Source organism: Camellia sinensis, unplaced genomic scaffold (assembly GCF_055761805.1).
Source record: "Camellia sinensis isolate YWXY unplaced genomic scaffold, ASM5576180v1 Unanchor224, whole genome shotgun sequence".
Classification (NCBI taxonomy): Eukaryota; Viridiplantae; Streptophyta; class Magnoliopsida; order Ericales; family Theaceae; genus Camellia; species Camellia sinensis.
In genome coordinates, this window is record NW_028129104.1 from 1 (window position 1) to 17,368 (window position 17,368).

The following is a 17,368-nucleotide window of genomic DNA, read 5'->3' on the forward strand; positions in this document are numbered from 1 at the left end:
GCTCATGTTGCATGCTAATTAGTCCATGATCCCTCCTTTCAAGTGTGCTTGAATGTTGTTTGATTTATGCTTAAGTGTTGGTCCTTATGTGCATGTGTGTGTGCATGCCATTTAGCCCTCACCTTTTAGCACAATGGCTACTGTTTTAGGCCTATTTTAGAGCTGCCTAATTCATGTATAAGTCCATCTTGCCATCCATTTGCATTGCCCTATGTATGCTTGCATGATTGCATAAGTGCATTGCCATGTCATGTTGCATTCCTAGCTTGTATGCCTAGGTTACATTGCATTTTGCATGCATGCCTTGTTCCTTGAATTGGTGATAGGAATAGGGCCTAATTTGTTTGATTGGTTTGCATGCATTTGAAATCAAAGTTGCATACTTGGTTCCTTGGGCCATCATGCATGGAAATGCGTGATTGGTGGTCCGAGAACCGAGGCACATGTCCCTTTGAGTCATCACAATGATAAGAGACATGGTTGATGCATACATGCCTTGAAATATGCTGCCATGCCTTGTTTTGCCCTTTGTTGCTGTGAGTTGCAGGTTCTGCAGGAATACTTTGCCGACCGGCAGTGTAATGTGCCGACCGGCACAATTTTCTCTGCCGACAGACCCTATTTTGTGCCGATGGCCATACTACACTGCCGGTGGAAGTTTCATTCAGCCGGTGATGATCCCCTCTGTCCAAGGATGCAGTCTTGAGGCTTTGACAGCCTCCAGAGGAGGAAAGGAAGGAAAACAGAGGCAGCTTGCGCATGGTGGCACGCTTCCCGAGGCGTTTTCCTGCTTTAATTAATTAGTTAATTTGTTAATTAATTAATTTGTAATATTTAATTAGCTTGCGTAGTTAATTAATTTGTAATATTTATTTGGTCCCTCCGAGCGAGGGCAAATCTGTAATAAGTGTGTGTGGGTGGTGTGAATGTCTTCCAATCCCCACTTCTTTCTTCCCTTTTACTTACCTGCTTTGATGGTTAGTATTAGGGCACGTCTAATTTAGCATACCTTATGCTATGCATGTGTGCATCCATGCATTTGTATTGCATGCATTAGGCTCGGCACATCACGCTAATTGCATCAATGCTTCAATTCCAAACTGAATATGTGATAACTGTGCATTTTCACATGACATGTTTAGGATAGCCGAGCCTATTCTAGCAACATTTTGTATGCGATGCATTAGGCACTTCACATGGACTTGGATCATGCATGTGTGCTAACAAGTTCTTTGTTTTGGCATGGAGTACTATGTAAGTATTTCCGCTTTAGCATATCGCATGAGTGTGAATGTTGCCATAACAGCATGCTTAACATGTGGCTAGATGCTTATATGTTAAACTGTTTTGAATGCCTGTGGGTGAAGGTTGGATTGTTTGAGTTGGAAAAACTCATTGAAATCCGTGTTTTAGCCTACTTGCGAGTAGCAAAATTTAAAGCATTTTCAAAACAAACGGATATGCAATGTTTCTTTCCAAATTAGGCAATCTAGTCTATACTTGTTTGCTGTGCGCATAACATAGTAATTCTAGGCTAATAATTGGAATAAGAACACATAACGTTTTCAAAATTGGATATCACGGTTAGTAGAGGCCGGTCTTCGGACCGGGCAAAAGGGGGTGCTCATAGCTGACCTTCCCCGATCGTACCCAAGCTCCCGAGCCGAGACAACTCCGGTGATGACGGACATGTGGCCTTCGGCACCGAGTCAGGGTTTCCTAAATTTTCCCATTTTAAAAATATTTAGGTGGCGACTCTGTATCTGGCAAAGCAGTCCATGTTTGGCACTACTTTTTCAAAAATCTGTTTCTCAAAACGATTTGCCAGATTTGGACTCTTTTGTTCAGATTAAGAACCGTGACACAAATCGAGTCCGAACTGTAGCATGAGGCCCACGCGGGCGCTGCTACAGTTTTTGGCGACTCTGCTGGGGAAATTTAGAGAGTTTGACTCGAACTCGTGATATCCTGTTTTGATCTCATTTATGTGTTTCTTTGCATTGCATGTGCATTGGTGCGCCTAGGAACACAGTGTTTGCCATCTGCCATTCCTGAACGGTTTGCCGGAGGCTTGTCTTGTCAAGGCATGTCCATAAGGCTGACCGGCTATGGGCTCTGACAGCATGGGAACACAAACCTCGGTTTTACCGGGGCACCCTTTTCGACCATTCGACCTAGTGCATATTCGGATCCATAGTGACCATTCCAAGCTAGGACAGGTTGCTTACCCGATGCTAAGTTGTTTGAAACCGCTGTGTGCGTAGTGAAACCCTAGCTCCTGACAAAATAGGACAGGGAAACCCTACCCCAGCATAGGGGTGTTTTGTTCTCTTTTACTTGCTATGTGCTTTTAGAGTGTTGCTCTACAGGAACGCACATGTCAGTTTGCAAGTTAGAGTACCAAACCTGGGGACACCAGTATCAGTATCAGTTGTGAGAATCAGTTATCCGCGGGTATTGGTTCAGCTTTCGGGAACAGTGACTTCTGGGAACAGTGATCAGCAGTAGAGTACAGTTGTTTGGCTACACCCGTGATTGATCAGTTTGGGCTGAAATGCTGTCTGTTTTTCTTTCAGTTCAGAGAGTTGCAGAGTTGATACAGAATACCCAGTGTCTCCCCCTTGCTGAGGCGGGATTTATGGCGGCACAAAGTTCAGAAGAAATTGTGGTTATGACAGCCGCACCGGAGCAGGGAACCACTCCGTAGAGTGAGGCCAGCGTCAGTATGTCATACCCGCCCAGGTCGCCCGTTGTGCACCCGGTTTGGGCTCCCCAGTTATACCAGGCTCGTGAGCCCACCACCTTCGAATTGATGGGGATGATAGGCGATCTCCAAAGATCTGTGGCAGACCTCGCCTATGGAATGTCGGCTTCACCGCCAGCGGCGCCGTACGCCGGGAATTTTGTACCACAGGAGCCCCCACTACTGGGGCGGATTGTGATAGAACTCAGCCAGCCAGAGGTGGCTTCCGGCTATAGCCACGATATGTCAGCACCAACCCAGACCCTCGATCAGGCTGAGGCCAAAGGAAAAGATAAGGCAAAGGTGGATGCCGACCCTATTGAGCAACTGCTGTGGGCAGTCGAGGCTCTGAAGGTCAGAGGGATGAACAAGCAACAAACATCTGCAATAGTGACCAAAGCTGTAGATGATGCTTTCCCCGCTCCAATCAAAGGCAGTTCAAGCCAGACAGAAAACCGGGATGGGCCCCGTCATGCCCAGACAATTCCTGTAGTTCCTAACCCTGCACCGGGAAAGGTTCAAAAAGCCAAGGCAGCGCCAGCTGATCCTTTCGCCAGCGCATCTGGCAAGAATCCTCAAACTGCAAAGTACCTGCCCCGAGGACGCAGGGTCTTTCACGACCTCCACATGCCTTTGTCTAGGGCATTGCTGATATTGGCAAAGAATGGGCATCTTAAGCCTTTGGAGTCCCGGCCACTCCCGAAGAATCTCCCCGCCACTCATGATGCTACCTTGTACTGCGCGTACCATCAACAGTCCGGTCACAGTACTGATGGATGTTCCCGCCTTCGTCATGAAGTGCAGGATTTGATTGACAACAAGGTTATCCTACCACCTACCTCAGGCAAGCCCGTCACCACTCAGTTGTTCGATTTCGAGGGCTCAGATACTGCAAGTATGTAAAGTGGACCGCCTGTGGGCAACATTTGGTACATTTTTGGATGAAGCATCTGGCACGCATTTTTGAGCATCGGTGAGACCGAGTTTTGTAAATCCTGGCTTGGATATCGAGTCGGTCTTTTGTTTTGAATCTGTCTCTTTGTCTTGAGTCAGTCTTTTTTGCTTAAGGGTCTGTCTTGTTATATCGAGTCAGTCCCCGTTGTATATAATACCAGGTGATTCTGGGGTTGTTGCCTCGAACACCGTTTTGCTTTGTAATTATCTGTTTTTGTTTTGAGTCTGTCTCTACCGAGGGGCCAGTTGCACCAACAAATCCGAATGAAACAGCTGCTGCTATCTCAAACGTTATGCTTGCTTTCAGCATAAGTGCCAGAGAATTTGATCGGGCTGACAGTACATCTCGCCTGCTCTCCTGTGTGCCAAACTCATTGCATTAACCTAAGTTTTCCAAAAAACAAACTTTTTGAACACTGCGGTGATGAAAACGAAGAGGAAGGAATTCCTCGGGTTTTGTAAAATTTTGATCATTTTGAGAGAAAGAGAGGCGTGCTAAGCCTTTTTATGAATGAAATCATGCTTGTCGGCGTGAGTACTGAGAAGGACCCTGGCCTGATCCAGATTGGTTCCACACCGTCTTCGGCGCGAGCGATTTGTCGCTTTCTTAAAAACTTTCAAAAGCAAATGTTTTACGCAGCCCTGCGAAGACCTGTGTGGAATCGCTCTTGAGATTGCGCAGCCTAGGATCGCTCTCAGCCTCAAGATTCAACCTATTTGTTTTCCGAATTTGAACCCGTTCAGAATGTTCAGAAAGTTCAACGGACAAACGCCATGGAGGCCCGTGTGGCCGGTTTCGAAACAGCCCTCGAGCAGGAGGCACCAAAGCCGAATCAGAAGGAGTAGACCTCGCCGGAAGAAGCTCGTAGAGTAACCCTGATGGATTCTTCTGCAAATCAGTGCAACAGCCGTTCTCCTAGACACAGAGAGGCTTCAATTTCAAAAAAACCATTTGGCATGGACTTGCTACACTTTTACCCTTTGAGAGGCTCGCTGGGCCGAAAACCCGGAAGGGCGACCCAGGCAAAAGTTAGAGCAAGAGAAAAATACAAAAAAAGAGAAAAATACAAAAAGAAAGATTGAAAAAGAAAAAAAGAAAAAAAAAAGCAAGAAAAGAAAAAAAAGAAAAGAAAAAGAAACGAACAAAAGAAAATGAAAAGAAGCTCGCAAGGTCGAAAACCCGCATTGGGCGCCTTGGCAAAAGTGAGAGCCAAACAAAGTGAAGGTTAAAATACCCGAGTGGACCTTAGCCGGAACTACGTAAGGCTTGATTCCCATGTATGGGATACGTAGGCAACTTCATCATGAAGTCCAGCCCCCAACGCTTTCATAAGCGTCTCAGTCCATGCAATGGTTTCAATTTCACTTCAAAGTCCAGTGGCCAATACTCTTCAAGGTGACTGTGTCCATATATTTGTTGTAACCGTCTTCGTCATCTCTGTGTCCAAGAGCTCGACCACCGCCGATGAAGACTGTCTGCGGATTGCTGCGGCACCATCCCAAACAAGGGGCAACTTTCCGTTGCCACTAGCCGCCGTGAGCCGCCATTCAAACTAGGGGCAATTTTCCGTTGCCTCCCACCCTCCTTCAAACCAGGGGCAATTTTCCATTGCCTCCGATCCGAGGTTGCGCATCTCGAAGGGTAAGTTTCATGCTTGTTAAGCATCAGCTGTTTGAAAAATAGTTTTTGAAAATTTTTACTGAGGTTGACTATTTTCTCGAAAACTATCTCATTTTCCAAAACTGGACCATTGTCTTGGACCCAAAAAAGAAAATTTTCAGTGCTTGCTGCCTGACTTGCATGCTTTTCAAATCAAAAATCGAACAAGTACGTTAATCCAACTCTCGTTTTGATCAAAACCGTTTTAGTAGAAGGCCAAAACAAAAAATGGTTAAAATGATGAACTAGGGGCACAGTTGAGCCAGGCGTTCTGTCTTTCCCCCGCCATCGACGTACTTGCCAGAAGAGCACTCTGCCTGCCGGAAGAATAGCTGTGAGCTAACGGCATCGGGCGTGAACCCACACCTTGCTATTTATCCATCAATCACCCCGGGGAGGGATGAAAAATGAGAGAATGAAGAATAGAGAGGTGTAAGTTGAGAGAAAAGTGAGGAAAAGGGTTTTGAGAGAAAATCCGAGCTTGAGAGCCGAGTGATGTGAGAATCACAAATCAGAAAGGGTGGGAAACAATACCCAGAGAAACTGGCTCCTCGTGGTCTGAGGTCTCCCATCTTCGTTCACGCGTCTGTGTGTCGTGTTTCTTTGATTTGACGGTCTCGTCTTTTGTTTTGAGTCTCTCCCGAGCGTGTCTCGTGGTGTTTAGGTCGTGTACCTCTTTGTTTGAGTCCTCCCTGCTGTGTTCAGTGGTAGGCTCGATATCCCGGTTTGAAAAACCCTCATTCGATTTCAAAAATCGCTTATGCTCAGAATGTTGTGCCATTCTCTACATTTGAACGCATTTCGACACCAACCGGTTCCATCTTTGAGGTCCGTCCTGTCAAATTGGGCTATTTGTTCAGAAATTGCTGTGTGCAGAATGAATCGAATGCTGTGTTATGGGCTGAATACAGATTAATCCCCAACAGTGTAAGGGTCGTGTATCCGGAATCTGGCAGTGGGTTGCTTGGGTTATTTTGTTGTTGGCTGTTTAAGTTATCTGATTATTGCAGTGCAAGTGTTCAATTTTCAGACAGCTAATCAATTTCATTTACATTGAGGTGTAACATGATGAGATGCGATGCAACGCATGAAATGTGTAAATGTAAACACTTTTTCAGATAAAAAGGCTGTTTCATTTCACTATCTTTTCAAATGTACAAGCTTTGGAAACGAAATCTGCCTGCGGCAGTACAAGGTAATCTATCTACCAACCAAAAAGAAAAGTACAAGGAAAGAAAGAAAAGGTAGCAAAAATCTGCATCTATGTCAAGCACCCCAAGGGCTGTCAGTCGGTCCTGGTCCTCTTCCTGGACGAGGGTCCAGGAGCATCATCAGCAACGTCGTCAGAGCCAGAGCTAGAACCGTCTCCGGTCTCCTCCTCCGATGACCCTGCCTCCGCCTCTGACTCCTCGTCGTCATCATCGTCCGGGGCTGGAGCTCGCGAGCTGCTCCCGACGTGAGTACGCCCACCCCTAGTGCGGGGAAATATCCTGCCCTCCTCGTCTCTCCCCCGAGCAGGGACAGCAGGTCTAGCTGGAGCACCTCCTGCCATGGGAATCTGGAAAGGAGGCTGAAAAAGTGCACAAAAGTGAAATGCATCAGTATACTGTAGATAGTTTATCAGTGCAGAATGCAATGTTGAATACAGTGTATGAATGCCGTGAGCAGTTTATCAGTGCAGAATGCAGTGTGTGAATACAGTGTATGAATGCCGTGAGCAGTTTATCAGTACAGAGTACAGTGCAGAATGTAGTGTATGCAGTGTATCAGATGCTGCGAGATCAGTATGTCGGGTGTTGTGCCGTGCATCAGATTATGTGAATCAGTGTATGAATGGTTTGAGGCCAGTGTCAGAAGGACATACCGGTATGCTGTAGACAGCCAGGAGGTCAAATGTCCGCTGGAGCATCCCCATCATCGAGGCATTCATCGCCAACGACTGACGGGTGTACTCAGAAGAAGCCTGCAAAGGTATCAGATGCATTAGTATTCTGTGGAATATCAAGTAAACTGAAATGAAATAACTGTACAAAGTGCAGTGATACATACCGGCGGAAGGTCGGGGATGTCAGTGAACTCATGCCCAGCCGGTGGAGGGGCGAAGGGGATCTGATAGGTCGCCCCACCCTGCCCCTGGAAAGTCAGCACAGCGGGTAGGGCAGGCCACCCAGCTCCTCGTCCACCCCGCACTCCGCCCCTGCCACGGACTCGGGCCCTCCTCGAAGATCCGGCCCCTACTCCTGCTCCGGCCCCAGCCGCCGATGCTACAGGCCTGGCCCCCTCTGCTCGACGGCCGCTCAAAGGTCGCATCAGGTACGTCCGCACGTACTCCTGATAGTCGCCGGTGCCTCGGAAGCCGACCTCCTCCCAGCCGATGGAGTAATCATCCAGCTGCTCAGGGGTCAGCCCCTCGGTCTCCCTCATCTCTGCAGGAGGGTGAGCCGGGACTATCTGCTCAGGTAACCCGCGGGTCTGGCGTAGAAAACGCTCCCCCAGGTACCAAGCCCGACAGACCGGGCCCTCTAGCAAGATCCGGAAACGCGAGGTCTCCTCAGCACCAGGGAACCGACCCCGCATCGCCGATGACAAGGAAGCCCATGGCCGCCATGTGATCTGAAAGTAACAGACAGTTTGTTATTTACTGTTATTGAAACATGCAGTGGGAAAGCGAAGCTAAATGAACTGAAAGTAAAGCATACCTCAGCCGGGGTGATGGTGTCGAAATATCGGCGGAAGAAGCCGAATGTCTCCCGTGGTCGCCGGGTGCATCTCCCGTCAAAGCGAATCGAGAACGGGACAGCCGGAGGAGGCTCCGCAACTGGTACAGGTGCAAGCCTAGGAAAGTAGGCGTAAACCCACAGCTGCAAAACAGATGTCAGTATGACTATCAGATAAAGCAGAATATACAGAATAAAGCAGAAATGGCAGAGCCGTGTGTTATGCAGTGTATTGTGTGCAGTGTACAGTGTGAACAGTGTACAGTCAGTGTAAAGCAGAATGTATGTGTGTGCCGTGTGTACAGTATACAGCAAGTATAGACCAGACCACAGTGTGTGCAGTGTACTGAGTACAGAAAGTACGAGATAGAAATGAAAAAAGTGGAGAAGAAATGTACCTCCCAAGCCCGCCAGTAACCTCCGAGCAGCTGGCCGCTGCCGCGAGAAGCCGAGCTCATATAGCCGTACAGGGTGGCCAGAGCAGCGCCGCCCCAGTCGTAGTGCAAGATGTCTCGGACGTCCACCAGTGCGCTGAGAAGGCAGAGAGGCACGGTGTTCGCCCGATCGGCGAAGATAGTAGTCCCGAACAGGAACATGAGGAAGCCGCGGGCATACCTCTCCACGTCCTCCTCGGTCATCTGCACCTCCTCCCCCAATGCGGGCTGGACCCTGAACTGTGCCTCGAACCAGGAATATCGGACGAAGCCTGGACGAGCTAGCGGTGGCGCCTCCCCCAGTAGATGGACCTGAGCGGCGGTCCACTCATCCATGTCGGTGTCGAAGGGGATCGGATCACCCCCTACCCCGATGCCTGTGAGCATCGAGAAGTCATAAGGGGTCATCGTCATGTCGGTGTCGAAGGGGATCGGATCACCCCCTACCCCGATGCCTGTGAGCATCGAGAAGTCATAAGGGGTCATCGTCATATCCCCCGCAGCAGAAAAGTGGAACGAATCGGTGGTGTCCCACCATCTCTCCGCCAGAGCGGCAAGGAGAGGTCTGCATGTGGAGAGCCTAGAGAGCCCTCGACAGAAGGTGCCGAAGCCCGCTCGGTCCACGATGCGCTGGACCGCATCAGGGAGCTCGTCATACCACTCCCGCGCACCAGTATTCCCATACCCGCGAATGGTATGGGAACCCTCCTGCAAACAGAAAACAACAATTGCAGGACAACTTTCAAAATGCAGTTTTGAAAAGATAGATATGGCATGTATGCAAGTTTGACAGATTCAGACAAATACTGGGTACCGGTGTGCTTACAGTGAAATACAGTGTGTGCCGTGTGTTTGGGTGATTCAGGGCTAGTGCAGTGTGTGTGCATGTGTCAGTCTCAAGCAGATATCAGTTGTATGTATGTTTACAGTCAACTACGGTCTACGGCATATCAGATTTCAGCAATTAAAGAATACAACTAACTATGGCAGTTTTTGTATCCCACATTGCAGAAAGTAAAGCAGAAGATGAAGAGTTACCTCGGGAGTGCCGAATGAAAGATGGGAGGTAGGCTCGCGTAGTAGTAGCTCAGGCGCCGCGTACCTCTCAAGGCTCCGGAACTGACGCAGGCCGTCTGGAGGCAGAACGTGGATCGCCGGCCGGTAGGTCGCCGGGTCGAACGGGCGCTCGCTCAGTGGTAAGAGCTCGACCCCGGGATCCATCTCGTGGTCCGGGGGAGTCCCGCCACGTGGAATGTCGTCCGCCATGTAGAGAATGGTGTGAAAATGGCCGGAAAAGGGAAAACCGAGCCGGAATGCAAAGAGTCAACTGAAAAGTCAACTCCCGAGAGGGTCGGAAATGGCCGGGAAGGCCGGAATGTGAAAAGGCACGGAAATGAAGAGGAAAGTGAGGGGAACGAACCCTGAAAAGGCGAGAACGCCGAACGAGGCACCGAAACGAGAATGTGATCGGTGGAAAATGTCCGAAACGCGAAGAGGATCGCGAATCCGACGACGAAACGGGCGTAGAACGCGAAGAAATGGACGAAAAAGGAGGGGGAAAAGCTCTAGGGAGAGAGAGCAAAGGATTTCGGTGGTGGAAAAGTGAAGAATAGGGTTTTCAAGCCCTATTTTATAACACTCAAGGTGGAAAGACAAAACTGCCCCGCACCAGCAACTGTTTGCCGGTCAGCAATGTTTTGTGCCGGCCGGCACTTTTTTGTGCCGATAGAATTGTTTTTGTGCCGATGGCCAGCCGGTGGCCTCCCCTTACTGCCGGTGGGGTTCCCACAGCCTTGGTTAGGCCATTTGAGAAGTTTGTGGTCTTCATAGCTCAAGAAAGTGCAAGAAAGTGCATCTCCGATGTTCAACCGGCCTCCGTTTTGACCGCAGGCCGTGGCTTCAGTGCGTGGCGCTCGAATTCGTGCAAGGTGTATCCTTTTTGTATCCTTTTTGTATCCTTTTAAATTCAAAAGTTACCCCATGTGTGTTGCACAAGTTCATCACACTACTTCGGTGCATTACATCGCACTGTTGTGCGCCGCACATTTGCATTGTTATGCACGTGTTACATGCGTTGCAACACGCACCCCTTTGCATTGTCGTGCACATTTCTCATGCATCATTGCATTTCCATTCCATGCATTGTCATGCATTCCGGAATACGTGCGTTGTTGCGCATTTAAGCCCATTTACACTCCGTGTGGCATGCACGTCACACTTGGCATCGCACTGTTTTGTGCATTACATTTCCTTCGCGCTATTTTGCGCATTGCACTTGTTAGTGCATTGCATTTGTTCGCGCTATCTTGCGCACCTCAATTGCACTTGTTAGTGCATTGCATTTGTTCGCGCTATCTTGCGCACCTTACTTGCACTTGTTAGTGCATTGTATTTTATTCGCGCTGTTTTGCGCATCGCACTGTTTTGTGCATTGTATTTTGTTTGCACTGTTCTGCGCATTGCACTGTTTTGTGCATTTCAAACCTCGCGCTGTTCTGCGCATTGCGCTGTTTTGTGCATTTCAAACCTCGCGCTGTTCTGCGCATTGCACTGTTTTGTGCATTTCAAACCTCGCGCTGTTCTGCGCATTGCGCTGTTTTGTGCATTTCAAACCTCGCGCTGTTCTGCGCATTGCGCTGTTTTGTGCATTTCAAACCTCGCGCTGTTCTGCGCATCACACTGTTTTGTGCATTTCAAAATTGTTCGCGCTGTTTTGCGCATCTCATTGCATTTTGCATGCATTCCATCGCACTGTCCTGTGCACTCGCGTTGCCTAACGCATTGCGCTATTTTGCGCATCATGCCGTCATGCAATACCCCTGGTCTGGCGAGACCTTAAACACGCATGGTCTGGCGAGACCTTAAACACGCATGGTCTGGCGAGACCTTAAACACGCACGGTCTGGCGAGACCTTAAACACGCACGGTCTAGGAGACCTTAAATCCTTTGGAGGTGCGAAACCTTCAGCGCATTGTCACGCGTCTTGTAAATACCCCAGCGGTCTGGCGAGACCTTAAACACGCATGGTCTGGCGAGACCTTAAACACGTACGGTCTAGGAGACCTTAAATCCTTGGAAGGTGCAAGACCTTTATTGCATTGGTGTGCACACTATTGCTTTGTACATATCTTAAGCCGCGTGTTGTCGCGCATCTCATGCAACATGCATCACTTGCATCATTTGTATTTCAAAAAAAAAAACAAAAAAAACATGCATTGTCATGCATACATTTTGCATTCCGGTCTAGGAGACCTTAAATCCTCTGAAGGTGCAATTCCTTCGGTGTTTGTCGTGCCCGAACGACTTTTTGGTGGTCTGGTAAAGCCACCTGTCTGTGCTTGCGATGAGTTCCTAGAAGACCAACTGGGACGGTGGAAACTAGAGTTCGAACGGCTTACGCCTAGAACGCAAAGGTTCGGGAGTTCCGAGACTAAAGTCTGGTTTAAATACCCAGAGGTTTACCCTCGGCTTGAAATCTGTATGGAAGCCCCATAGGTTGAGGCGGCATGTCTACGCCTCAGTTCTGGATACTGAACCAACCTAGTATATCACCCTGTTGGTAAGATAGGGAAAGTTGCAATCATAGTCATTGCATCATAGTGCATTGTCTTGCATTTGCATTGTAGTTTGCATGCATTCATTGCATCACCTTCCATCCATGGCTTGCGCCTTTCCAAGTTGAGCTTGGTCTGGTATGTGTCCTTACATTTCATGTTAAAACATAGTTCTGTATGTGTATCGCGCCGATTCCACGTTGATATGTTGGTTGAGGGTTGCGGCACCTTTTCTGTGTTACACATGGCTCGTATGTATACATGCCTTTCCTAGGCAAGATTTGGTTTGGCTTGCGTGCCATATCCATTGTATCCATATCCATTCCATTGCATATTTGTAGATATTGCATTGTAGATTGCATGCATTCATTGCATCACCTTCCGCCTTTGGCTTGCGCCTTTCTAGGTTGAGCTTGGTCCGGTATGTGCCCTTACTTTTCATGTTAAAACACAGTTCTGTATGTGTATCGCGCCGATCCCACGTTGATATGTTGGTTGAGGGTTGCGGCACCTTTTCTGTGTTACACATGGCTTGTATGTATGCATGCCTTTCCTAGGCAAGATTTGGTTTGGCTTGCGTGTCATATTCATCCATTACATTGTAGTGTAATTTTTGCATCCGGCATTAGGATCGTAGTCCTTTCTCCAGCGGGATGTCTCCCCACTTATGTCAATTCCACCCAATGCTTGTTCTTGCGTCTGTCTACAATACTCATAGTTCAGTTGACCGTTCTATGGTAGACAGACTTGTTACCTCCATCAATCTATTTGACATAGGTGTGGTTTCGAACCGCTCGTGATTGGATCACGATTCAATTGCTTTGCATGTAGCTCGCATTGTTTCAATTACATTGCATGTTTGTTTGCATTGTTTATACATTGTTTTGTATATATTGCATTTCGTTTTGCATCCACATTTGCATTGTCATGCATGTTGCTAACCATATTGTACCTGTTAAGTTTGTTTTCTTTTCAGGCACGATATTGTATGTACGGTTCATTTGAAGCTGGTGCAACCAGACGAGCCGCACAGGTATTGTATCTCCCGAGTGAGACGTATTGAGAATTCCATAATTCTCTTACATCCTTTCTGCATTGTAGTGTAGTTTGGTATGCTAGCTTAAAATTGTTGCATGTTTGCTTCGTTACAGCTTTCTTTGCATGATCATAAGTTATGCTCGGCTCCGTGCATTGTCTTGCATTTTGCCCCTGCCTTCGGGCGCATACCTTATTTTGTCTTGCATGTTTGTCTAAGTCTTCGGCCTTGTCAAAAATGGGTCGTCTCTGGGCTTTGACATTCACTCCCGTCATTGTTATGACTTTCGAGTTCTGTCAAAGAGGGGCAACTGTAGACACCCCATTTTTGACCGTCCTCAAGACTTGGACGTCACCGTTTGAACACTCGGTGATTATCCATGTTTGTGTTCGTTTGGAGTTCCCGGAGGTCTCGGCTCGCGCGCCCCGCCTCAGGATCCCCGAACTCGACCGTTTAGTGTCTGGTTTTGCACCAAACACTTGCATCTTGCCTTTGAGAGGCAGGGTGGGGCTTGTAGACCATCCCCACCCATCACCGGCAGTGGCTAGATGCCACCGGCTGGTTTTTGCTGCCACCGGCAATTTAGTTTGCCGGTCGGCACTATTTGTTGCCGGTCAGCACTTTTTTGTGCCGGTCGGCACTTTGTTTGGCCAAGATGGCATTTTTTGCCGGCCGATTGCTGTTCATCTGCTTTTGCAGATATTTTAGGACAGCTGTATTGATTTTGCTCCCCTCCATACACGTGTATGGAGGGATCTCCCTCTTGCAAAGCTTGTCTTGTAAGCTTTACAAGAGGCTTATAGAGAGAGCTCTCTCTAAGGCAAAAAAGGAGAGGCTTAGACATTTTTGAGAGAGAGAAGACAGAGGAGAGCTCTGGTTTTCTAGGGTTAGGGTTAGATACACTCACCTATCTCTCTTTCCTTCTCATTTTGCACACTAGGTGTTTTGTGTCTCATTATTGCACACAAACACCTAGTGTTTCACCTTCCTCTAGGAGCTGAGGTTCTAAAGAGTGTGTTTTGAAGTTTTGGTCTTGGATTCAAGCTCAAGGAGGCCATTGGAGCACCATTGTTGAAGAAGGCATCAAGGGTGAGAAACTAGTCCATTTTTCCCCCTTTTTTGCATCAATTTTATACCTATCTTAGAACTGTTTTTGTGATTATTGTATAACATAAAAAAGTTCTATTTTTAAGCCCTCTTTATTGTTTATTAAGAGTGTTTTGTTGTTTGAGGGGTGTTGACCACCCTTAGGCCTCAAAAGGCCTCATTTTGAGCCATTTTGTGCTAGCTCCGGGATTTTGGTGTTGAGGTCTCTTCACCACTGAAATCTTGAGGGATTTCAGTGGTGAAGATGATGCTTTGAAGTCCCAAGAAGGAGAGAGCCACCCCCTCTCCTTGTTGTCCTTGAAAAGGGCATATTTTGGCCTCTTAAGGAAGCATATGCTTGAGTGTGTGTTGAGCATGTTTGGTTTGTTTTTCATGCTTATATATCCATGATATAACATGATTTCAAGTTGGTTTTGGAACTCCATGCATGTTTAGCATAGTTGCCATGTAATGCCTTATTTGTGCCTTAACATGTTCTAGGTTGTTAGCCTTTGTTGGAGCATGTTTTAGGCTTGTATCTGTGAAGTTTATGTGCTTATTTTGCCATGTTCTAGGTCTGTCCATAAGTATTTGGGTTGATTTTAGCATGCATTATATAGCTCCTTTGTATTTGGGCTTGTTGGCCTTAAGTATGTGCATGTGTAGCATGCCATCTTTGCATTGTTTTGGTGATTTGGGATCATTCTACATGCTATTTCAGTCCCATTTCCATGCTTGTTTGATTGCCTTGCATGTCTCTTTAATGCTTTGAAAGCATGTGTTGCAATGCTCCATGTTTTGGCCATGGTGTATGCCTTTGTATTTGGGCCATTTAGATGCCATCTAAGGAGTCTTTTGGCCTTGTTTTAACATGCTAAAAATCTGTTTTTAGTTGTTTAATGCATGCCATGTTTGGTCATGATAAGTGTAGTTCAATGCATTATTGATTTGCCTTGAACACTTGGACTACTCTTTGCATGTTTTGGCTTGATTTATAACTTGATTTGGCATCATTTTATAACATAATTTTAGGGCTCATGTTGCATGCTAATTAGTCCATGATCCCTCCTTTCAAGTGTGCTTGAATGTTGTTTGATTTATGCTTAAGTGTTGGTCCTTATGTGCATGTGTGTGTGCATGCCATTTAGCCCTCACCTTTTAGCACAATGGCTACTGTTTTAGGCCTATTTTAGAGCTGCCTAATTCATGTATAAGTCCATCTTGCCATCCATTTGCATTGCCCTATGTATGCTTGCATGATTGCATAAGTGCATTGCCATGTCATGTTGCATTCCTAGCTTGTATGCCTAGGTTACATTGCATTTTGCATGCATGCCTTGTTCCTTGAATTGGTGATAGGAATAGGGCCTAATTTGTTTGATTGGTTTGCATGCATTTGAAATCAAAGTTGCATACTTGGTTCCTTGGGCCATCATGCATGGAAATGCGTGATTGGTGGTCCGAGAACCGAGGCACATGTCCCTTTGAGTCATCACAATGATAAGAGACATGGTTGATGCATACATGCCTTGAAATATGCTGCCATGCCTTGTTTTGCCCTTTGTTGCTGTGAGTTGCAGGTTCTGCAGGAATACTTTGCCGACCGGCAGTGTAATGTGCCGACCGGCACAATTTTCTCTGCCGACAGACCCTATTTTGTGCCGATGGCCATACTACACTGCCGGTGGAAGTTTCATTCAGCCGGTGATGATCCCCTCTGTCCAAGGATGCAGTCTTGAGGCTTTGACAGCCTCCAGAGGAGGAAAGGAAGGAAAACAGAGGCAGCTTGCGCATGGTGGCACGCTTCCCGAGGCGTTTTCCTGCTTTAATTAATTAGTTAATTTGTTAATTAATTAATTTGTAATATTTAATTAGCTTGCGTAGTTAATTAATTTGTAATGTTTATTTGGTCCCTCCGAGCGAGGGCAAATCTGTAATAAGTGTGTGTGGGTGGTGTGAATGTCTTCCAATCCCCACTTCTTTCTTCCCTTTTACTTACCTGCTTTGATGGTTAGTATTAGGGCACGTCTAATTTAGCATACCTTATGCTATGCATGTGTGCATCCATGCATTTGTATTGCATGCATTAGGCTCGGCACATCACGCTAATTGCATCAATGCTTCAATTCCAAACTGAATATGTGATAACTGTGCATTTTCACATGACATGTTTAGGATAGCCGAGCCTATTCTAGCAACATTTTGTATGCGATGCATTAGGCACTTCACATGGACTTGGATCATGCATGTGTGCTAACAAGTTCTTTGTTTTGGCATGGAGTACTATGTAAGTATTTCCGCTTTAGCATATCGCATGAGTGTGAATGTTGCCATAACAGCATGCTTAACATGTGGCTAGATGCTTATGTGTTAAACTGTTTTGAATGCCTGTGGGTGAAGGTTGGATTGTTTGAGTTGGAAAAACTCATTGAAATCCGTGTTTTAGCCTACTTGCGAGTAGCAAAATTTAAAGCATTTTCAAAACAAACGGATATGCAATGTTTCTTTCCAAATTAGGCAATCTAGTCTATACTTGTTTGCTGTGCGCATAACATAGTAATTCTAGGCTAATAATTGGAATAAGAACACATAACGTTTTCAAAATTGGATATCACGGTTAGTAGAGGCCGGTCTTCGGACCGGGCAAAAGGGGGTGCTCATAGCTGACCTTCCCCGATCGTACCCAAGCTCCCGAGCCGAGACAACTCCGGTGATGACGGACATGTGGCCTTCGGCACCGAGTCAGGGTTTCCTAAATTTTCCCATTTTAAAAATATTTAGGTGGCGACTCTGTATCTGGCAAAGCAGTCCATGTTTGGCACTACTTTTTCAAAAATCTGTTTCTCAAAACGATTTGCCAGATTTGGACTCTTTTGTTCAGATTAAGAACCGTGACACAAATCGAGTCCGAACTGTAGCATGAGGCCCACGCGGGCGCTGCTACAGTTTTTGGCGACTCTGCTGGGGAAATTTAGAGAGTTTGACTCGAACTCGTGATATCCTGTTTTGATCTCATTTATGTGTTTCTTTGCATTGCATGTGCATTGGTGCGCCTAGGAACACAGTGTTTGCCATCTGCCATTCCTGAACGGTTTGCCGGAGGCTTGTCTTGTCAAGGCATGTCCATAAGGCTGACCGGCTATGGGCTCTGACAGCATGGGAACACAAACCTCGGTTTTACCG

General features: G+C 47.0%; 1 protein-coding gene across 1 annotated transcript; it reads right to left on the bottom strand.

Moving 5' to 3' along the window:
• Positions 1-6,492: 6,492 nt before the first annotated feature.
• On the bottom strand, positions 6,493-7,917 carry LOC145815663 (uncharacterized). Its single transcript, XM_082912240.1, has 3 exons — positions 7,407-7,917; positions 7,222-7,320; positions 6,493-6,927 (listed from the first exon to the last, which is right to left on the bottom strand). The coding sequence occupies exons 1-3, from the start codon at positions 7,779-7,781 to the stop codon at positions 6,643-6,645; spliced, it is 759 nt and encodes a 252-aa protein (XP_082768366.1). The 5' UTR covers positions 7,782-7,917; the 3' UTR covers positions 6,493-6,642.
• Between the last annotated feature and the right edge of the window lie 9,451 nt (positions 7,918-17,368).